This window comes from Mytilus trossulus, unplaced genomic scaffold (assembly GCF_036588685.1).
Source record: "Mytilus trossulus isolate FHL-02 unplaced genomic scaffold, PNRI_Mtr1.1.1.hap1 h1tg000085l___fragment_1__unscaffolded, whole genome shotgun sequence".
NCBI lineage: Eukaryota > Metazoa > Mollusca > Bivalvia > Mytilida > Mytilidae > Mytilus > Mytilus trossulus.
Window position 1 is genome coordinate 743,004 of NW_026963295.1, and position 23,639 is coordinate 766,642.

Below are 23,639 nucleotides of genomic sequence, written 5' to 3' on the forward strand. Positions count from 1 at the left end.
ATGATGATCACTGTATATTTGACAAAAAATCAATTTTTATTCGTGAATTTTCTCGTTACAAATAAAACCGAAAGAAATCGCCATATGCGTTCTAGCTTAAGTTATCACATACGTCTAGATTAAACTGAAAGAAGATACACACGGCTTGTGATACATGCAACTTCATTTGGTTTCTGGCAGAGAGTTGTCTCAGTGGCAATTATACCACATCTTCTTATCTTTATATCGTGTAAGTGTATTTCTTAATAACTGCAGCATACATAAACAGATGTCCAATATAAAACAAAATAATTTATTAAGAATTTCTACAAGTCTGACAGCATACACTCCTGAATCTAGAACATTGTCCAAGTGATTTGGCTCTCTGACAGTCTGTACTCTTGTCGCCGTAATCACAATCTGGGAAAAATCAAATAAGATAGAATTACAATTTGCTACATTATTTATATTGGATAACTGACTACACACAGATGTAAAATTCTGAGCAATTTCTATGACGTGCATTACTCATTTTACACTTCCCTTCTTGCAATGGTAGAAAAAAAATACCCCCCCCCCAAAAAAAAAAAAAAAAACAATTAAAAAAACCCCAACAACAACAAACAAACAAACAAACAAAACATACGCTTTTGTTTATCACAAGGTTACAGGTGAATTATACATTAAAAATATTTGATTTTCTTTGCGGCTTGCTCTCTAATCAATGTTTACGTACTCAATGTGTTACTATATCGAATTTGTTGAGATGTCTAAGCAAGCAATGGGTACGAAGAGTAAACAATACAATACAGTTGTATTCTTAAGGGGGTAGACCTTGGTTCAGGGAGATAACTCTTTAAATCAGTTAAGCGTTTGTAAAAGTCAAGTTCATCAATGTTTTTCCAAGCATTTACCTGAAACAGATTAAAAATAATCTATGTAACCTAGAAGATTAGAATATGTTTTTGAAAATGGTTGACACAAACGTACTGATGATTTTAAGAGTTATTTCCCTTAACCTAGGTCTACCTCCTTAAACTGTCATATTCACTGAGACAATTTTCTATTATACATTTATTCAGTAGTTTGTTATTCCCTTCTCGCTAAATTTAAGTATAGTCTATCTTGGTATATTCGAGAGAGAAAAAAATCTGTACGTCCAAACCATATATAGGATCATTTAGTTTTTGTTTTACCGCAGTGCCAGACAAAGTGTACCACCTGCATTACCCTCAACTTGAAGGCCTCAAGTGATTTTTCTGTAAGAATTTATATACAATAATAATTAGAGATTCAAACTTCGAGATTTATTATTGATTTTTACCTGCAATTAGTATCAAATATACAATTATTATAATTATCTAGTTTTACCTATATTGGAAATATTAATGATCAATATCGGTATAATTCTATTTCCATGACAACGATTTACAAAACGTATCCGATGACAAAGGAAGTATGAATAAAACGCGTTGAATGATCTAGTGTCTATTACGGAGAACAAACCAAACTAACAAATCAATGTTAAATATTGCATATAAAAGGTTAGTCAAAAATTAGCTATTGCAAAATAGGAACAAACGTCAAAAAATGGATATCACCTGGTGTTAACGGAGAACAAACCAAACGAACAATTTGATGTCTTCATATTACATATAAAAGGCTTAGGTTTAGGCAGAAATTAACTATTGCAAAATAGGACAAACATCAAAAATGGATAGCTGTCTAGACCTTACTCCTGTAAAGATACCCAGACCACAAATATACTCCGTGGTGGACTTAGCTATTATGAATTCTAAAAAGGAGGTAAGTGTTCATCATTTGTTTCATGAATTATTGATGCAATGTAACACTTAGCCAGTATTCTGTAATTATTTGTTTATGTAATTGCATTTCAACATTGTATTTTCACTTTCAGTAAAGTTACTGTATAACGTGTTGAATTATTTGAAAAACTAGGCGTAATTCCAGCAACACGGGTTTTAATACTCTTCGAAATAGTATTTGATTTGGCCACTTTCAAATCGTATGCAGACGAAACGCGCACCTGTCTTGCCAAATTATGATAAAAAAATTAAAAAATGTGGCTTAAATGCCAATGAGAAAATTCTTTACCTAGATTCCAAACAACGAAAGGTCGGACTCACCGTATGGGCTTTACAAAGAGCAACACCCATACCGTAGTAAGCTGACCGACAGTTAAAGAAACCTCACGAGCAGTAAAGGTCGTTAAAACCACCTTCATCAGCGGTAAGTATAATCCTGGTAGCTTTGGTAACGTTTTATGTCTTGATTGAATTCCAGGATAACTGGAAAGAAATTATAAAACGGTTTGCAATCCTTACATATTTGTCACTTTTTTAATATTTATCCAACTATATACATATATGAGTCATATAATAGTTGATCTTTTATTTTAGTTGGAGATAAAGCTTAAAGATCTCAAAAAGAAGTACTTGGGTGTCCATGTTGAAATAGTGACAATTTACAGAACGAAACCTACATTTGGTGTGGCAGTACAAGGTGGGGCAGATACTCAACAAAAAACTCCTATAGTAGTTCATATTCAGGTACCGTAGTGTTATACTTCTAAGAAGTTTGATCTCTTTATTTTACTTTGTGAATTCTGCAGATGCAGCATTTAAACAAGAGGCTCTCAAGAGCCTGAATCACTCACCTGAATTTATTTGGTTAAATCTTTCATCAATGATTATTTCGGCTTTTCAATTTATTTAAATGTTCTTTGAATCGTCCTATTTTCTTCAAAAGCAAAAAAAAATCATTTTCTCCTATGTTCTTTTTTAGCCATATGAGCATGTTTCTTGACATACAAGGAAATGAAATATAAAATTTATACTAGATACTCTAAAACTCATTTAGCCTAAGTTTGGCTGAAAATGATACAGCAGTTTCAAGGGAGAAGATTTTTTAAAGTAAGTCAACATGATGAACAAATTGTGAAAAAAGTCTTTAAAGGGCAATAACTCCTTAAGGGATCAATTGACAATTTGGGTCAAATTGACTTATTTGTAGATCTTACTTTGCTTAACATTTTTGCTATTAACAGTTTATCTGTATCTATAATAGTATTCAAGATAATAACAAAAAACTGCAAAATTTCTTTAAAATCATCAATTCAGGGGCATTATACCTGAAAAACCAGTTACCCAATTCGGCTGAAAATTACAGGACAGGTAGATCTTGACCTAATAAATACTTTAACATCTTGTCTTATTTGCTCTAAATGCTGGAGTTTTTGAGATATAAGCGAAAAACTGCATTTTACCCTGTGATCTATTTTTAGCCATGACGGCCGTGTTTTTACGAAATAAAAAATAAAGCACAAACTTTATTTTATACACCCTACAGATCATTCAGTTGAAGTTTGGTTGAATTTAGTTGAGTAGTTTTAGAGGAGAAGATTTTTTAAAGTTAGCAAATATGATGAACAAATTGTGAAAAATTGTCATTAAAGGACAATAACCCCTTAAGGGGTCAATTGACAATTTTGGTCATATTAACTTATTTGTAGATCTTACTTTGCTGATCATTTTTGCTGTTTACAGTTTATCTTTATCTATAATAAAATTCAAGATAATGACCAAAAATTGCAAGATTTCCTTAAAATTACCAATTAAGTGGCAGCAACCCAACAATTGGTTGTTTGATTCATCTGAAAATTTCAGGGCTGATAGATATTGACCTAATGAACATTTTAACCCTGTCAGATTTGCTCTAAATGGTTTCATTTTTGAGATATAAGCCAAAAACTGCATTTGACCCCTATGTTCTATTTTAAGTAACGGCGGCCATGTTTTTTGACGGATCAAAAATCAAAGCACAAACTTTGTGCAGGATAATCTAAGGAACAATCATGCTAAGTTTTAACCAAATCCATTCAGTAGTTTCAGAGGAGAAGATTTTTTAAAGTTAGCAAATATGATGAACAAATTGTGAAAAATTGTCATTAAAGGACAATAACCCCTTAAGGGGTCAATTGATAGGGTCAATTGATAATTTTGGTCATTTTAACTTATTTGTAGATCTTACTTTGCTGATCATTTTTGCTGTTTACAGTTTATCTTTATCTATAATAATAATCAAGATAATGACAAAAAACTGCAAAATTTCCTTGAAATTACCAATTAAGTGGCAGCAACCCAACAATGGTTGGTTTGATTAATCTGAAAATTTCAGGGCTAATAGATCTTTACCTAATGAACATTTTTATCCCATGTCAGATTTGCTCTAAATGCTTTCGTTTTTGAGATATAAGCCAAAAACTGCATTTGACCCCTATGTTCTATTTTAAGTAACGGCGGCCATGTTTTTTGACGGATCAAAAATCGAAGCGCACATTTTGTGCAGGATATACTAAGGAACAGTCATGCTAAGTTTCATTCAAATCCATTCAGTAGTTTCAGAGGAGAAGATGTTTGAAAAATTGTTAACGACGACAGACGACGACGACGACGACGACGGACGCCAAGTGATGAGAAAAGCTCACATGACCTTTTAGGCCAGGTGAGCTAAAAAAGGGGGATCAAAAACTTGACAACGCTTGAATTGGGATTTTTTTTTATCAACCATCAGCATAAACCACATATATACAGCTTTATTAAAAGGGTATTATATTTCTAATTTTTTTAATCTCTTTATTCTAACTCTGGAGATGCGAATCAAGGATTTTGAAAAAAACGAAAACTATAGACAACGAAAATTCTATGCATTAACCATCATAATTATGAAGCTTCAATAAAGGGAGTCTGGACCCTCTCCTCTTTCTCCGCCTTTGCTCTTATTATGTTATAAAGCTATTACCGGCTATCAAAATGGTATGTTCTACATGTATATAGGACATGTATATTTGGCTATTGTGTACAACAGAGTTAAGTCTGCGTATCCGATTGCCGTTACAACAAGATGAATATGGTATTTTCAAAAATCAACTGTTCTTTTTAATTGTTTTTATATATAGCTGAACTCCATTTTGTATTGCGCTCATTTCACAAAAAAAAATAATACTACCTTATAAGTTTATTAATATCTTCGTATAACAGTATGTATATTTTTTAAGAAGACATGATGTCACGGCCAGACAGTTACCTTTGATGTAAAAATAATGTTTAACGCAACTTTCATCACAATGACTATTTTGCGGCGGACAGTTTTAGTATACATATATCATCTGTTTTTAATGACAGTTATATTTTTTACAGCCTGGTGGTTCAGCATTTGCCTCTGGAACGTTAAAGTGTGGACATGAAATTTTGGAAATCAACGGAACTTCAACTGAGAAGTTAAAACATGACGAAATAGCAAATCTTATTGCTAACGAATTTAAGACTGCAACTAGCATACAACCTATGGAATTAGTAGTTAAAAGTTTTGTGACTTGTTTATAATATAGGGGTTATCATGGTTCATGATATTGGAGATCGTATTTTGAATTTCAAATATCTCGCGCAAAGGAAGGACCATGGGCAACGTCATTTTCAAAGATGTATGGAGTCACTGTGTATTAAACGTCATTTTCAAAGACGTCTTTCCATTCCAAGGACGCTGGAACTGTGTCACGTGATTAATATAGAGACTAAAACTGTATTACATGGAGGAGGGGAGGGGTCTTACATCATTTTAGATATTGAAATTTTTTTCTAAATGAATCCAGAATTGCTAATTTTTAAATGAAGTGAGTCGGGCTCAATAAATTAACACTGATTAAGGTAATGTCAAACTTCTGCATTAAATTACAAAAGCGGTGCATGCGATGCCTCCGACAAAGTACCCGATAAATACAGTTTAATTGAAAATGGAAATGAAGAATGTGTCAAAGAGACAACAACCCGATCAAAGAACAGAACACAGCCGAAGGCAATCAATGGGTCTTCAACACAGGGAGAAAATCCCGTACAGGAGTTGCTCAGTGACCTCTACGCAAAAATGTGTAGAAGTTCAGATAGTGAAAATGGACGTCACACTTAACTCCAAAACATATAAATGAACTAAAATTAAACAACTAACATACAAGACTAACAACAAGAGTCTCTTGGCTTGGGACAGGCGAAACAATGAGATCTTAACCCTCCCCGTACACACTTATTCAATGTAGTATAAACAAACACACAACAATGCTCACAATAAAAATGTTTCTGAAGAAGTCCAATGTCATACAGGGCAAACAAAGAAACTAATCAAATAGTTTAGATTAGCATGCCTAGATAAGTTGTAACACTGGTGTTCTTCATTTTTGCATTTATAAAAATTCAATTGTAAAATTCGCTAAAAATTTAACGAGAAGTAATGATCGATTATCTATTCCAAACATGTTAAATTTAATTTATAGACAATCAAATAGAAAAAAACATCACTAATCCTAGGCGGGATTTAGTTGGCCCCTTACCAAAATGTGTACTAGTTTAGCGATAAGGCACGTCACACTTCACCTCGAAACATATAAATGAACCATTTTAAAAAAAAACATTTGACGTATTTAGAAATCTTTGTTTTGCATATTTGAAATAGGGTTTTATAAAACTTCAGAACAAAATAGGAACAGTTTTCGGAGAGGATCAGTATATATGCACACTTATACTATCGGCTTTATGATAAAAACTAAGTACTATACTTACTAGGAATACCAGTTTTAACCTTTTCACAGCTTACACAACAATTTTTCTTGATCGAATCACTATAACATTGGAAAGGCTCAATTCTCAGTAGATTGGTACACGTTTTCCCTCTTAATACCAAGCCTGGACTATCACCAAACACACAATCAGCTATGAAAACACGTAAGAATATTAGAAGCCAATTCAATCGTTGTAATAGAAATGTTTTACAAAGTTATAATTTTGCACATGCTGGTAAATTTACATTGATGATACCCAGCACTCAAAAATTATGTAATTTTTGTCAGAACTAGTACGTACAAAATTTGTTTAGGGGTCAACTGAAGTCCACCCCCGGGTGTGAAATTTTGTCGCTGTTTGGAGACCCATTGGTGGTTTTTGCATGTCCTCTGGTCGGGTGGTTGTTTCTTTAACATATTCTCCATTTCCTTTCTCAATTGTATGTAACATTTTGTGTATCGATAAAATAAATGCAACTTTCGTTTTCAATCATACCTCGTCTTCGACTCGGAGCTCTGGAATCGAATACACAGCTGCTTCCAATACACCACTACAAGTGAAAAAAAAACTCTTAAGCGTTGTGTATTGCTTTTGACGTAAGGGTATCGACAAGTTATCATTTAAATTTTTATTTAACTCGGCATCACCATATTATTTTGACAATATAATGGAATTTAATGCGACAATCATACACGTAAAAGGTGATAAAAATACATATAAAGTGCACCAAGTCCGGAATAGGACAGTTGTTTCCATTCGTATGATAATCTTGCCTTTTTGATTTGGCCATTTGATAAGAGACTTTCCGTTTTATTGGAGTTATCTAATAATATTATTTTACTTTTTAAAACCTCAGCAATCCATTAAACATATCACAGAAAACTGTGTTTTTCTACATTTTGGTTCATTTGTATGTGTTAAAACTGTGTTTTTCTAAATTTTGGTTCATTTGTATGTGTTAAAACTGTGTTTTTCTACATTTTGGTTCATTTGTATGTGTTTAAACTGTGTTTCGCTGAACTAGTACACATTTTTGTTAAGGGGTCAACTGAATCCCGCCTAGGCCTCCTGGTGCGGGATTTTTAAGCTGTGTGGAAGTTTCATAGGTAGATTTAGGCTGTTTACTGGTATTTGGTCGGGTTGTTGTCATTTTAAATCACACATTCACCATTTCTACTTTTGTTTTCTTTAAATTTTTTGACTAAGAAATGAAGACTCAACATTTTTATTTTATTTTGTTTTGGTCCATCATTCGATATCTTAATATATTTTCTTCCAGATGTGCATTTATTTAACATATCTTGTTGGTACCGACACAACCTTTTGTTATAAATATAATCTGTTCCCTTGTGTCTTTCGTTGTTAGCCAGTACACTAATCAAGTACTAATTTAAAATTTCCCTTGAAGCGCGATCTGTTCGACGCCTCCTTATACATATACGCACAGGCCCGTAGCACGGAATTGCCAAAAGGGGGGGGGGGGGGGGTACTTTTACTCACGAACTCGACTTTAACAGTCACAATTCGAACAGAACGTTGACTTCAACAGTGCTTATTTGTTTTCAGGGGGGCGGGTCGTCCGAACCCCCCTGGCTACGGGTATATCCGCAGTTTGGTAGCTGTTAGAATTATTTGTCTGTGTTTGATTTTTTTTAAACTGTAATGAATAATTTCTTGACAAGATTAACATACTTTGTTAGATCCACACGTTGTCCCCTCTGCAGGTAAGCCTAATATACAGCGTGTAGAGGTCATGTCAAGTGTTTTACACCATAGTCCAGTGCATACATTCTCACTGTTGCCTATAAAAGACTGAAAGATGTCTATAAGAGTCAATTTTCTAGAATGTTACACGTGCAAAGCATGGTATCTCAATATGGAAAACAACGAAAAATCGGCAGAAAATTAACAATATTTATTTCAGTGCCTTTTATAGCTTGCTGTTCGGTGATAGCTTGCTGTTCGGTGTGAGCTTAGACTACGTGTTGAAGAATGAACCTTGATCTATAATGGGTTTTTTTTGCAAGCAAATGTGTTCGCGCATAACATTTTTATTTTTAATTTCAAACTATCATAATTGTTATTCCTTATCCTTTTACATGTACTGTCGAGGAGATAGACATGCAGGTATAAGCACTATAGTAGAAGATTGAAAATATTGATTACAGTGCGTTTAAAATTACATTAAAAGCTTGCATTGTGTACCAGTTTTATGCAACGTTAAACGTAAGGATACAACACGTTGTTAATGGCACAAAACGTCATTAAAATGTAAATTCAACATTTCAATTTGGGGTTCCTTATTATATTTTGGGGGGTACAAACTAGGAAATTACTGATTTTTGATTTTCTGACGTTCTATCGGGTTCCCTTAAATCAATCTCTAAGAAAGAGTGGCAAAGAACATAAAACAACTCGTGTTGATGTTTGACAGGTTTCAATGGTACATTTATGTATCTTAAATCTAGTCTTTGGTAAACACTCAGAAATAAAAAAAAAAGAGAGGGAAACCATTGTGTACAAGTCTTTAATATTAAGGTCAAGTTCCAGTAAATGTCCAACGAGCCAGAGTTGTATGCCAAATTTTAGCAAAATCTGTGATATAGCCCATTTACTGTTCCTTGACCTTAACTGAGCCTTTTCAAACATCAGTATTTTAGGAACGTTTTTAGCATTTTCAGCCAATTATTTTTTTCTTTTTTCTTTTATGTTCATTGATTTTAAACTTGCAATTCTTGTATCTGCGCATTAGTATGAAATCGAATTTTTATTTTCTTAATATTTTAAAACCCCGTTTCTTAATGTAAAAAAGTCCGTATTGTGATTTATAGTTGTAATTTTCTGTGTTATTTAGTCTATTGCGAAGAGTTTTCTTATTGGCAATTATACCACATATTTTAAGTTTGAAGTTCATTTCTTTTTAACAAACCTTTTAAAAATACAGATGCATCGTTCACGGTTAATTATAACTTTTAAGCGCATGTTTCAATTTGTTTGCTTTTCTTATGTTTAATACAAATTGCAAATTATATATAAAACAATGTCGATTGTATACATTTATATAGCAAATGGCAAATATTGTATACCGCCGTTCTAGACATATACTGAACGACTTTAGAAACGCAACACTAGATTATTTTTTGTTATTTTTGAATGAATGTGTCACCGTCAAAAGCAATAAACTGCCTGTTACAAACGCCAAAATGATTGTCAGAAAGGTCAACAAATGATGTCTGACATGTTTTATGTTCTGTTTTACACCTTCTGATTTTGCATTTGTTCAACCCATTAATTGGTTTTGGCAACTATGCGGTTGGAACTAAAAGGCTTTAAATGTTTTCTTTCAGTCGATTCTTTGGCAATTCAGTTGATGGGAAACATTTATGGCATGAATCTGTACGCAATGGCACACGGCAATTGGATAAGCAGTTGACGTTTCAGCCGTAAACATGTCTGGCAAATGACGTTGCGTAATCAAATTCTGTTGACGTTGCATTGTCACTACACTTTGATCTGTTCATTGATGGCCAGCAACAAATCTTGTCTACTTAAGCTTGTATCGTTGTCGGAAGGACAGTAAGACGAGTTTCTGAAGTCATACAGTATGGTTGCAGCACGTTTATGTTTTCATGTTTGCAGTATTCGTAAGGGCTAATTCAGTTTTTTTATTTCTTAGTCTTTGCAATATGGAGATGCAATATGTTTTAACTGGTTTAAGTGAGGCAAAGGATTGAAAGAACTGTTTTACAAAGCAAAACAAATTGAAACAATCTTTCATGGGTCCAAAATTTCGCTTTAAGAAATTCGTGCGACTTAAAAATTCGGTATGTTCAATAACCACAGAAAAGTAAGATTTTTATTTTTTGTAAAGAAAAAAAAGTATGATAAGCATGAAAAGTAGTTGCAAGAAAATTAGACAAGATTTGAAAAAAAAATCAACAATATGAGTGTTGCGTTTTAAAGTTGTTCAGTATATAAGTTGATAAAGGAGACAAAGGGGGAGGAGAGGGGGCGCTCCAGTTATTCTTCCGTGATGTCTATGCTGATATATATAACTTACTCTGCATGCATAAGAGCCTTTCCCTATGATGAATTCACACTGTTTATCAACGTCGAATGTCTGACCTAGCTTTTTTTGTGATCCAGGATTGTAATTTTTAGCATTAGGATGTGTCCGTTGCATACAATGCGAACCCTTTCTGAAACAACAAACACAATTAAGGAAAGCATATCATACAGTGGAACAATGCGTCTATTCCATATTTTGACTATTTTACCGATTATGAGTCTGTTTTGTTCATGCACAGTTTTAAAAATAACGGCATTTGATGTGACTGTCATACAAGTGAGATATTTAGCGCTATAAAACCAGGTTCAATCCACCATTTTTTACATTTAAAAATGCCTTAACCAAGTTAAGAATATGACAGATGTTGCCCATACGTTTGATGTGTTTTATCATTTCATTTTGTCATTTGATTAAGGACTTTCCGTTTTGAACTTTCCTCTGAGTTCAGTATTATTGTGATTTTACTTTTTCGAGATATGTTCCAGTTTGACGACGAGAATCAATTGCATGTAACGTTAGCACGTAAGTCACTGTACCACCTGTCAGTGTATTATACAATTTGGCTGTAAAAACCAACATTTAAAAAGAGCAAATTCAATCATTATAAAATATTTCTATTTGCTTACTTATTTAATTCGTCTAGATATAAACCAATTTCCTTGGAAGTACAGGAAGAAAATTCATATGGACTTTTTTGATTGGGTGGTCTCAAAGCCTGGCTGATCGAAACCATGATGAAACCACTTGAAGCTGAACACCTGTTGTTTTCGCCGTCATGAACTGCTCCTAAACTGCAATGGACTAAGATGTCACTATATTGTTTTTAAATAACATGACTATTCTACATTGGCTAGAGGCAAAGGGAGAGGGTTGAGACTTACAAAACATGTTTAACTCCGTCGCATGTTTGTGTCTGTCCCAAGTCAAGGGCCTCTAGTCTTTGTTAGTATGTAGTCAGATATGTTTTTCTTTTATAGTTTAGTTCTTTTATATGTTTTAAAATTAATTGTGACGGCAATTTTCATTGAACTAGTACACAGTTTTATTTAGGGGCCGGCTGAGGACCACCTTCGGCCGCTGGATATTTGTTGCCTTCTGTTGTTGTCTACTCTTTGGTCGGGGTTTTTGTCTCTTTGACATATTCCCCATTTCCATTCTGAATTTTCCATCTTCAAAGGGAACCTCAAAGAGGGACGAAAGATACCAGAGGGACAGTCAAACTCATAAATTACAACGTCCTGGCTAAAATGAAAAAGACAAACAGATAACAATAGTACATATGATACAATATAGAAAACTAATTAACAAGCAAAACGAACCCAACCAAAAACTACGGGTGGTCTCATGTGTTTCGAAATATGCTATCTTACGACAATTCACAAAGAAAGCTAGTGATTAAAACAAGCGTGAAACACAATGAAAAATGATGCCTAACAAGCGTCAGCGAGCTGAACCGATCATATGAAGTAAGTATAGTGAAACCTGGCTAAACCGAACATCTTCGGGATTACGATTTTGTTCGTTTTTGGCCGATGTTCGCTTTTATCAGGTTCATAACGCATATTACTTGATATGCAGTGATTAAGAACAATATTGGTTCATAGATATAGGAAGATGTGGTGTGAGTGCCAATAAGACAACTCTCCATCCAAATAACAATTTAAAAAGTAAAACATACATGTTTTCGGTTTATACAGGAGTCGGTTTAAATGTAGAACGCTATCAATTCAAAAATCTAACAATCTAGCAAGGCATATTTTTCGAATGGTTTATCAAAATACATAACTATTTTCTAAAAATTTGTAAAAACACATAATGCATTTCTCTTTGAAATTATGACAGAAATGATATCGTAGATATTTTAAAGTATGTAACTGAAGGCGAGACTCAAAATCATAGTTAAATTATGAACTGCTCCAACGAAACTTCTTCAGACGATTTAAAGGATTAAAGAAATTGCGAGAGTTGATGCTTGTGCACGTTTTTCGCAGTCAGCTGAAATTGTTTTCGTTTTTAACTTACAATGACAGAGTTAACAACTTACAGTATCTTATAAAGAGTCCTTACTTTTCAGTACCAAAACGTAACAAATATCAATATTCAAGTTAAAAAGAGATTTAAATGGAGCATAAGGGGGACCGATGGTTAAAGCAATTTGCATCGAAATTAGAGTCATTTTGCAAAAAAACGTTCAAGTAAATTTAACCACTTAACCAGTTTGACAGTCCGTTCAAACTGAAAAAAATATGTTACAATGTAACAAAAGAGACGAAATACACAAGAGGGACAGTCAAACACATGAATCGAAATTAAACTGACAATCTCAAAGCTAAAAATGAAAACAAAACATGCAGAACTGTACAGTACGTAAGTAATAAGTAAACGGCATCATCAATGCATGCAATATGGAGAGCTGTCTTAATGGCAATCATAGGACATTTTACGATTTTCTAATCTGATTTCATTTTTCAGTGTCATATTCAGTTTTTATTTTTGTTAAAAAGTGAATAACAGCAAGTCTCCTGAAAATGAAATGAACTAAAGCTCTGTATGTATGAACGTCGTTAATTTAATATAACATGAGCACCACGATGGGTGCTACATGTCATGTGGAACATGATCTTCTTACTATTCCGGAGCAAATGAGATCACCCCCAGTTTTTGATGGGATTCGTGTTGCTTAGTATTTAGTTTTATATGTTGTGTTATGTGTACTTTTTCATGTCTGTTTTTGCCATGACGTTGTCAGTTTGTTTTCGATTGATGAGTTTGACTGTCCCTCTGGTATCGTTCGTCCTCCTTTTAAACTTCGCCATCAATATTCAAACCTAAACATTTGTAACCCGGTGTTGTGTGAACACGATGCAACGTTATGATAATGATACACATACACGTAATAGTCAAATTCATCTAAGATCACATTTCCCTGAGGTAGACCGTTTAAATCAGAAAATTTAGTCAAATATATAGCTAATGGTAAAACTACCAAAATTCGGTGGAAATTCAAAACGAAAATGAAGTTATAAAAAGAAGCATTCAATTCTTAGATGACTGGTATAAATTTAGACTGAATAATAGAATAACAACAAGTATATAAACATACGCATGTCCAATCTCATGGGCAGCAACTGTAGCAGCAATAAAATCAAACTTTTCTTCCACTATAGAGTTTGATCTTGTAGTACAAATGGAATTCAAGTAAGCGGTGCCTGGAACAAAAGTATGTACAGAGGTACGGAATATATTTTCTTTGTTTCAATTGTTGAGTTTTTCTAATTTTCATGTATAGTATGGAAGGTATATGTTATACATACATTTGTTTTCATGTGTTATATTATTCACATTATACAGATTCAAAAGAGAATTTTTTTTAAATAATAACAAAAAGCTTTACTTAAAATCCTGGGATAAACACTCTGCTATTGGGATGAAGACAAATATTCTAAAAATGATGATTATATCAATGGATAGCATTCATCAATTTGAGGGTTACTGCTCACCAGGAAGCTATCAAACCAAGAGTTCCAAATGGTGAAGTTGAACTCATCCCTTCGTAAATTTTACGGACGCCATCACGAGTTGGTTGACCTTATGGAATAACCGTTTCACAAACGATATCGAATATGTTCCTTACGTCGTAACTACAACCCCCTTCCCTTTCATGAATGTGACCTACCGAATTAGAATATTTACCGGATTTGATATAACATAAGAACCACGACAGATGCCACATGTGGAGCAGGATCTACTTACCCTTCCGGAGCACCTGAGATCACCCCTAGTTTTTGGTGGGGTTAGTGTTGTTTATTCTTTAGTTTTCGATGTTGTGGCATGTGTACTATTGTTTGTCTGTTTGTCTTTTCCATTTTTAGCCATGGCGTTGTCGGTTTATTTTCGATTTATGAGTTTGATTGTCCCTTTGGTATCTTTTGTCCCTCTTTTCGAACTTTATTTAAGTTTGAATTTCCTGCAAAAAAGAATTGATAACTGCGTTAAAAACAGTTAAGCTCAACGTAAAAAATGAAAAGTCTCTAAATTTCCAAATTGTAAATTTTCCTGATTTGTGTTGCAACATTCCAGCACTTTCGAAAATAGAGTACATATATCACCTTGTGAATTAGATATGCATAATATTACGTTTAATTTCTTTTCGTTATTGGAATGATTGATTCTAAAATTTTAAGATTTGTTTTACTTTTTATCTCAATTGACGTTGCTGACAAACGAACTTTACCTTTTTACTATTATCAAAATATAATGTCTCACCTGACGTATCGAACGATCCACTACGCATGTCATACCTTAAAAGTAAGCACAGGAATCCTGTTTTTATGTCATGTTTTCATAATTTGGCAGCCCTCAAAAGAGTTATACCAATAACAGTTACAAATAGAGCTATAAGTAACGGAATACTAGTACTGAGAACGACATTTTATTCATTTTTAGTATAAATTTTTAATCGCTTTTCTGTCACTATTCTGGAGGAAATTGGAGATTCTATATTACGAATTGAGCCCCCACGATGGCTTACTAAAAATAAAAGTCTTACAATAAAAGTTTGCAGTACAGAGAATAACTACACCAAAGTTATCATTTAATGCATCTATTATGGAGCTCTTTATAAAGACAACACATTGAAGTTAAAAATAACATGAATAATAATATTAAATGCTTCCTCATTTTGAAGGTAAACTGATGATTGCGACACTAAAGCATATCTTAGGTCAAGCAAGATATTGGAAAAGAGTAAACTTATGCAATCATTTAAATGAATTATTTTACTGTTCCATCATATTCAGCTATCATTCTATACAATTTCACATATTACCAGGCGACAAAAGTCCAGCGAATAAAAGTACTCGAAGGTAAATTCAAAAAGGGGTAGATCTTAAAAACTGACAAGATAAAAAAATATCAATAATTTGAAAGCAGTTTCGAAAATGTTACAGAAAAAGGGAGTAGGTTTGGTACCATTAAAACGTTTGATCCCGCTGAAAATGTCTTGTCCTAAGTCAGGAATCTGATGTACAGAAGTTGTCGTTTGCTTATGTTTTTTATACGTGTTTCTCGTTTCTCGTTTTTTATATCGATTAGACCGTTGGTATTCCCCCTTTATAGCTTGTTGTTCGGTGTGATCCAAGGCTCCGTGTTGAAGGCCGTACATTGACCTATAATGGTTTACTTTTATAAATTGTTATTTGGATGGAGAGTTGTCTCAATGGCACTCACACCACATCTTCCTATACCTAATAAGTGTAATCAGTAAGCTATATATTTGTAATTTTTATGATTAATAAATTATATTTAAGATATTTACTCTCTTATTCTTTTGAAAAAGAAAAAAATAACGAGGTTGTATACCAATGTATCAAACCTACTCTTACCTTGTAAAAGCCATTATATGATCATGCCTAGGGATTCCATTTGTCTGCACCCACTGCTTCATTGCAGAGAGAGCGGTGTCAGCATTTAAAATGCCACCTGAAAGATGGTTCTGGATAAAACTAAGATCAGATGATATCTGAAAAAGTATAACAGAAGTTAATATTTCGAAATAATACTAAGAAAATACATCTTCGTTATAAATAATGTATGCTATAACACTGCATTTTGCAACAAAGTTAACAAATGGTGATGTTAAAAGCTTTCATGTAAATTTTTTTTCAATATAACGGCGATATGACGCCTTGATTATAAATTATACATGCTGATTCATCGGCCATCGAAGCCAACACGTGGTCCTGTTACAAGGTTTCATTTTTTTTTCATAAAACGATAACAAGTATATTAGAATGAGCGTTTCACAACCGACATTCTGTAAACACACAATTAAATGTGTCGTATTTTGATACTTACTGTTGGATATTTGTTCTGCTTTATTTTAATTTCATTATAGACACATAATATAAAATTAGCTGCTACTGTTGAAATGAAAAATGAGTGCATATTTTGTGGAGAACCTGAGATCACCCACAGCTTTTGATGGGTTCATGTTGCTTAGTCTTTAGTTTTCAAGCTGTGTCTTGTGTACTATTATTTGTCTGTTTGTCGTTTTCTTTTTTTAGCCATGGCATTGTCAGTTTATTTTCGATCTATGAGTTTTCTCTGGTATCTTTCTCAACTCTTTTATAAGGTGTTTGAACTAAGAATGCAATTACCGCAAGTGATCTGGCAGAAATGAGATGATGCAGCATTATAGATTAAATCCTTTTGGGACTACATGCGAAAAGAATTCACATCACTTATAATTCGCCGATTCAGAATCTAATGCATTCTGGGTAATATTTACAAAAGTCTACACAAAATCGTTGTGCTTGGTTGAAAACGTACAAAACAATGGAAATTTAACCAATGACTTGGCGTGACGTTATTTTCATTTTGGGGGTACGAACAATTATGAAATTACCAATAGCCCTTTAGAATCTGAAACGGTCAATTGACAAATGTGTTTTGATTTCGAAGTTATACCTCACCTTAGCTACATATATTCCTACTAGGTTTACTGCCAATCTGTAAGATGCACTCATTTTCTTAAATCTGTTATCTACCTTTTAAACACATAACAAAACTATTTCAAATTTGTTATTAAAGGTAAAATAGAGAAGTTAGACGCGTAATATGGTATAATAAGATATAAGGGGTTTTCCGTTGTCATATTCTGACTACATTTTCGATGTTTATTTGTATAAATTCTACCAATATATAATTGGTTTCAAACCAAGGTTAATGATTACCGTAGCTTTTCAAAAGTGTTCTTTCGTTGTCTTTTTTGGGGTGTTTTTGTTCTTCAATGTAATTAGTTTCAACGTTTGGCTGTTGATGCTAATGAAACAAGCGCACGTATTGACGTACACTAGAGCAGCACTTATCTTGTGAGAAGATATTAGTATCATAACAAATGTGTAGCATTTTACAGTGCCATATACATGATATACTACAATATTCAATGTACATAGCAACAATTACACTATTGATTGACACCATGAAAACTTTATATCTTTAATTGAATGGTTTTTTTTTCTCTGTAATATTGTTTGTGATTTAACCCCTTTTATAATTAAATTAAAAAAAAACCCAGCTATTTCCTAATCTTTTGTTTCATCAGTCTGAACTTCCATCGTAGCATTTGTACCCCTCAGGTTACCCTGAGACCACCCACATTTTGTGGTTGAGTTAATGTTAGCTAATTTTTTGTATTATTTGTTGTGTTTTTGTAAACTGTTGTTTGTCTTTTGATCACTCTTGTTTGTTTGTCATGTCGTTGTAAGTTTCCTGCCGAAATATGAGTTTGAATGTCATCGGGATCTTAAGGTGGTATGGGTGTCTTTCGCCATCTTGGATTGTAAAAAACAGAGAATCTAAGGTCCAAATTTTCTATCAAGATAGCAAAATTTGATGCAGTAATGCAGATTTTTAATGTGAATTTTCATTTAAAAGAACCATTTTATAAGAAAATAACTTATAAATATTAATATTTTTACAAGTGTAGATTATTTTTGGTTGGTTTTTTTAATATTTTCAAATTGGCAATTTAAGGGGAGGTAACTCTTAAACAGTGCATTTTCTGAAGGACTCTACATGAAATTTTCCTATTTTGTCTTTTAGCTGGAAATAACGTACGGTGACCCTATCTTTTCTTTTGATATTCTCAAAACATTGTCTGAAAGCAATCTTTTCCTAATTTATTTTACAATTCTATCATTTTGTTTAGTTTCTATTCACAAAATGTTGTTTTTTCCTGTATAATCCATACAAAATTTGTCATTTTGTCACAACCTGTAGCTTGAGAAAATGCACGGTGACCTATCATTTTTATAATGTTTTTGAACATGAATCAATAGATACTACATTTTGACAAAGTATGAACAAATTCTATCATTTTTATTTTAGACTCCCATACCACCTTAAGCCTCTATTTTGTAGCAATGAGATTTGTAAAAAAAGTGTTGCCTGATTTCATTGATGTAGACCAGTCTGGTTCATACTGTAAAACTCAGAATCTAAAGTAATATTTTCAAAATTGTCCATCAACAAATCGTGATTGGCTAAACACGCCCTAAACATTAGAAACAACCAATGATATAACATTGTTTTAATTTTAGGGTACGGACAAAATTACCCATCATCCTTATGATTCTTCTTTAACGGCCTATTCTAATGTGTATGTTTGTCCCTTTAAATACTTACTCCTAACAACAAAAATGTGTAATATTCTCGAACTCGATGCATTGCTCTGTCACTATTGGAATTTTCCTCCCTCAACCAGCTGGAAAACAAAATAAGCAATTAAAAAAGTCAGTCCCTTTGTTAAGGACAAACACTGCAAAGATGGTTAACTAAAAGTGATTTATTTAATTTGTAAAGAAACTTTTTTGTAACCATACAGATGTTTCATTTAAACGAACTGTCATTAGTAATCATGATTAATTATTTCTGTAGAATGAAAGTTTAAACCAGAAATTGCACAAATCATAACAACAACATTACATTTGTTAAAAATTCAACATGTCTTATCTACGGGGCGCCGAATGGGACTCTTGTGGTTTTGTACTCAAAATTCAGTTTTGTACGGACAAAAGTGACTTTTGTTCAACAAAAATGAGTTCAGTTTAACAAAACTTGTATCATACTACAAATTTGAAATTTTGTCATACAAAATTATCGATCAGCGGACAAAAGTCACTTTTGTCATGACAAAATTCATTTTTGTTACACAGACTTGACTTTTGTTACCTAATTTGAAAATTGAGCGACAAAAGTCAATTTTGTATTTAAATTAGTTTAGTTTGGTTTCTGTGAACTAATTTGCATACAAAATCGACTTTTGTTACACAAAATTGAATTTTGTTACACAAAAATTACTTTTGTTACACAAAATTGACTTTTGTTACACAAAATTGACTTTTGTTACACAAAATTGACTTTTGTTACACAAAATTGACTTTTGTTACACAAAATTGACTTTTGTTACACAAAATTGACAAAATTGACTTTTGTCTCAACAAAATTGACAAAATTGACTTTTGTCTCAACAAAATTGACAAAATTGAATTTTGTCTCAACAAAATTGACAAAATTGAATTTTGTCTCAACAAAATTGACAAAATTGAATTTTGTCTCAACAAAATTAACAAAATTGAATTTTGTCTCAACAAAATTGATTTTTGTCTCACGAAAGTCAATTTTGTCTCACGAAAGTCAATTTTGTCTAACGAAAGTCAATTTTGTCTCATAAAAGTCAATTTTGTTGTTACAAAATTGAATTTTGTCAACACAAAAATGAATTTTGTGATTTGATTTTTTACAACATCGACAGGCTAAGGTAAGTTCCCTTTTGTATTTTCCTTCGATTCAATCCACCATTTTCTACATGGGAAAATGCCTGTACAAAGTCAGGAATATGACAGTTTTTATTCGTTTTTCTGATGTGTTTGAGCTTTTGATTTTCCTCAGAGTTTAGTATTGTAGTGATTTTACTTTTTTCATTCCGATCTATTTTTATTTAAGATGTTCATAAGTTTTGTTTTCTTTAATTGCGTCAACAAAATTTTGACCTGTTGAAGGTTATTAAATTAACACGTGTTCGCTAAATCGTTAATAACGTAAGAATCAAAGGGTTTTACCTTTAGAAGTTATACTCACTTACAAGTTATATATCGGAAAGTCAATTACAACAAACACTTCCACATTATAGTTTCCAGTCGCTCTCTTCCTTCTGTGATTCGACTGACCTGAAAATAAACTTTATTTAATGGGAAGAGTTCTATAAATACAAAAGTACCACGCATGCAGGCCAATACATGTGTGAATCATGTGTGAATCATTCGTAAATTTACGCACGAGTATCGGATGTTGCTCGATTTTGGCGTTTTCCGTGCAAAATATACGAATAATACACGCACGATTATCATGCTTGGCACAATTACTAGTGTAATTTTATTTCATACTATATTCTATGTCATGTTATAAGTATTTACGAATCTATACCATAAAGCGATAAATATGAATTTACAGCATTAAATCGTACAAAGGTGTATATGAATATTTTTTCCGCCCATCTGTCTAACGATACCAATACATTTTGGTTCCAAAATTTCAAGTATCTTTTTTTTTTTTAAATTTCACTAGATATCAAAATATAAAAATAAAAACACGAACTTTTAAAGATAGGATTAATTTGAGATACACGAAGACTGTATAAATAACATGTCTTACCTAATTAACATGTGAAGTTCTACACATTATTGAAAAGGTAGCATAAAAAGAAAAATCACAAAAATACTGAACTCCGAGGAAGTCATAAAACGAAAAGTCCCTAATCAAATTGCAAAATCAAAAGCTCAAACATATCAAACGAATAGATAACAACTGTCATATTCCTGACTTGTTACAGACATTTATTTATGTACAAAATGGTGGATTGAATCTGGTTTTATAGCTAGCTAAACCTCTCACTTGTATGACAGCCGCATCAAATTCCATTATATTGACAACGATGCGTGAACAAAACATACAGACATAATAGATAAACAGCAGTCAACATTGTGTAATAATCTTCATATGTAACAAAGAAGCACAAAATGGCATATAGACTAAGCGTATTAGCAAGGACAAGAATACACGAATTTGCCACAGTACAATAAACAATGACAGGATGTATGAGTACAGAGCCACGTCATATATGAAACATAAAAGGCATATAGACAAAGCACAAAGCAAAAACTGAAAGACAAGCAACAAACAAGTTTCCCAATAGCACAATAACGGGATGTATAAGCACAGAGCCACGCTACATGCATCGAAGTAACACCAAAAGGCAAATAGACAAAGCACATAAGCAAAAACGAAAAACAAGCATACGAGAAAATCACAAACAATAATGATAGGACGTAAAAGTATCACAAGCATCTTAATCACAGCAAAAACAAACAAATATTTAAGAAAGAAGCACAAAAAGGCATAAATCAAATCTAACAACCTCATTCATCGCTTTCCCATTATACAAATATGAAATAGAACATTAGCAACTGTACCCAATATTGATGCTAGGCGGTTGATCTTTGTTTCGACTTTAGGAGCACTTTCTGATTTCAATACAGATTTAGATGATGAATTAGAATTTCCCAAGATGCCACCATGCTCTCTGTCAAACATATTTCCAGACCAAATGGTATTTACTGCATCTCTAAATTTTCCAAAATGATGAACTCCTTTTATTTTTGATGTTGGATAAAATGATTTGTATTTTCTTTCTTCATTGCCAGATATCTGTTTGTCGATGATTGACAAAGGTGAGTCTACAATATGCCATCAGTATAATATAATCTCAAAATTATGTTCACGTACGTTTATTGCATTGATTTATGCATGTAAACAAAATCAGTAATGAAAAAAGAAGAAAGCAGGCATATGATTTAGTACGTCTGACGGGCGTTTCATCTACATAGGGCTCATCAGTGGCGCTTTAATAAAAACAGGTGGTTTGAAGTAAGATTTATGCGAAATATTGATGGTTTCATTATTGCTTGTTCATGAATGTTATGCTGCTTTTAAATAAATCTGTTCATCGTAGGGTTTGTTCTCATCTGTCTGCTTGATGTTGGTGTAGGCTTATTATTAACGGAACTGCCATAATCTTGACTTGATTAAGTTTTGTCCTCTTAATATACAAGAAACTAGCATATTGATTATATAAAAGTCAAAATTATTTGAAGCGTTTAGAAGTGAAAGCTAATGAATAGTCTGTACTCAAATGAGACTAATTGAGATGACAAAATTAGCATTTCCTAATTTATGTGCAACACTTTCATCATATTACTTTCATTTGCCATTTTTAAAACCATATAAAAATTAAAAACATGTGCTTCATTAGTAGTCAGCGTAGCGATTCCAGATGCAAATTCGCCGGTAGGTTGGACGACAGGGGATGTTTTAGGATCTTTGTGTCAAAGAGAGAAAATTTCAATAATAATGAGCCGTATCTCCAATTTTAAATGCATTATAGCATTATAAGTAATCGCATATGAATGATATATGTACATTTATATGTAGAAGTGTTTCGTCGCTTCCTAAGAAATTCTCTAATAAGTTTTTTAACTTAAACTTGTGACCAGTTTTTGATGATGACCGAAGAACTCGTTAAGCGATTATTTTTCTCATGAAAGAAGTGTATTAATATGCCAACTTGTGGTATATTTTTCCACACACATCAGTCTTATACTGAGCAATATCATACGTTAAGTGCTAATTTGTAGTCTCAACAACCGTAAAACAGGACGTTGGCCTTTAGAAGTTCAGATTTTTCTCTTTTTATCTCCGGTGGAAAGTTGTCGGATCTATAATCATAGAACATCCCCTTTTTTATAGCTAGATAAAATGTCTTCCTAAATAAGAGGACACGAATTATTGAATTGTAATAGAATAATTAGTTAAGAGAGGATATTTACCAAATGGTAATACAATATCATCAATCGGTATCTTTAATCCTGGAATACTGGGCCATGGTTTCGAACTCGTTTTGTCTATCTGTTCTGGTTGTAAACTTTTGTGTTGTGTTGAAGGTTTCGGTTCATTTAACATCTGATGTGATTGTATTTCTTGGTTTTTCAACTTTTTATCGTTTTCATGGAACGTATCATTTTCATTCAGCATATGAGTAATTGCATTTTTCTGTTTTTTCCTTGTTTCTTCTTGATCTTTTGAGTCGGAATGCTGCTTTTTAATTTCAGTTGTCACTAAATTTTTGTTTTCTTTTGGCAGATGCTGGAAGGATGATTTAATCGGATGATCGGCAGCTAAACTTCGATCTTTAGTACTTCTATCAGATATTTTGTTAAATTGATGCTTATTTCTTTTTCTATGAATGGTAATAACAGAGTTGTATGGCCTTTGTTTTTTAAGTGTCTTCTGAATCTTTCTCCGTGGAGATCGTGGCGTTTTAAACATAGTTGCCATATTCT

The 23,639-nt window shown here is 32.8% G+C and overlaps 3 protein-coding genes and 1 long non-coding RNA gene across 4 annotated transcripts; 1 reads left to right on the forward strand and 3 right to left on the reverse strand.

Moving 5' to 3' along the window:
- Positions 1-295: 295 nt before the first annotated feature.
- Positions 296-8,417, reverse strand: LOC134699822 (uncharacterized). The gene is made up of 4 exons (XM_063561234.1): positions 8,304-8,417; positions 7,107-7,161; positions 6,612-6,761; positions 296-399 (listed from the first exon to the last, which is right to left on the reverse strand). Exons 1-4 carry the CDS (start codon positions 8,364-8,366, stop codon positions 296-298), a joined length of 372 nt encoding a protein of 123 aa, XP_063417304.1. The 5' UTR covers positions 8,367-8,417.
- LOC134699789 (whirlin-like) lies at positions 1,447-6,618 on the forward strand. Its single transcript, XM_063561204.1, has 3 exons — positions 1,447-1,785; positions 2,400-2,549; positions 5,199-6,618. The coding sequence occupies exons 1-3, from the start codon at positions 1,693-1,695 to the stop codon at positions 5,382-5,384; spliced, it is 429 nt and encodes a 142-aa protein (XP_063417274.1). The 5' UTR covers positions 1,447-1,692; the 3' UTR covers positions 5,385-6,618.
- Positions 8,418-10,677: 2,260 nt separating the features above from the next.
- Positions 10,678-13,886, reverse strand: LOC134699759 (uncharacterized). Its single transcript, XR_010103659.1, has 3 exons — positions 13,784-13,886; positions 11,307-11,471; positions 10,678-10,810 (listed from the first exon to the last, which is right to left on the reverse strand). It is a non-coding gene; the product is annotated as an uncharacterized LOC134699759 (long non-coding RNA).
- Positions 13,887-14,628: 742 nt separating this feature from the next.
- On the reverse strand, positions 14,629-23,331 carry LOC134699823 (uncharacterized). The gene is made up of 7 exons (XM_063561235.1): positions 23,127-23,331; positions 21,714-21,977; positions 20,327-20,411; positions 18,868-18,946; positions 17,154-17,228; positions 16,065-16,201; positions 14,629-14,647 (listed from the first exon to the last, which is right to left on the reverse strand). The coding sequence occupies exons 1-7, from the start codon at positions 23,329-23,331 to the stop codon at positions 14,629-14,631; spliced, it is 864 nt and encodes a 287-aa protein (XP_063417305.1).
- Positions 23,332-23,639: the final 308 nt, after the last annotated feature.

Coding starts and splice junctions, on each gene's coding strand:
- LOC134699789 (XM_063561204.1), top strand. CDS start 1,693: ATGGATAGCTGTCTAGACCTTACTCCTGTAAAGATACCCAGACCACAA. Junction 1,786..2,399: donor TTATGAATTCTAAAAAGGAG/GTAAGTGTTCAT, acceptor CTTTTATTTTAG/TTGGAGATAAAGCTTAAAGA. Junction 2,550..5,198: donor CTATAGTAGTTCATATTCAG/GTACCGTAGTGT, acceptor TATTTTTTACAG/CCTGGTGGTTCAGCATTTGC.
- LOC134699822 (XM_063561234.1), bottom strand. CDS start 8,366: ATGACCTCTACACGCTGTATATTAGGCTTACCTGCAGAGGGGACAACG. Junction 6,762..7,106: donor AGCTCCGAGTCGAAGACGAG/GTATGATTGAAA, acceptor GTGTTTTCATAG/CTGATTGTGTGTTTGGTGAT. Junction 400..6,611: donor GGTTAAAACTGGTATTCCTA/GTAAGTATAGTA, acceptor GATTTTTCCCAG/ATTGTGATTACGGCGACAAG.
- LOC134699823 (XM_063561235.1), bottom strand. CDS start 23,331: ATGCTGAATGAAAATGATACGTTCCATGAAAACGATAAAAAGTTGAAA. Junction 20,412..21,713: donor CCGCCTAGCATCAATATTGG/GTACAGTTGCTA, acceptor GTTTATTTTCAG/GTCAGTCGAATCACAGAAGG. Junction 17,229..18,867: donor ACACATTTTTGTTGTTAGGA/GTAAGTATTTAA, acceptor TGTGTTTAAAAG/GTAGATAACAGATTTAAGAA.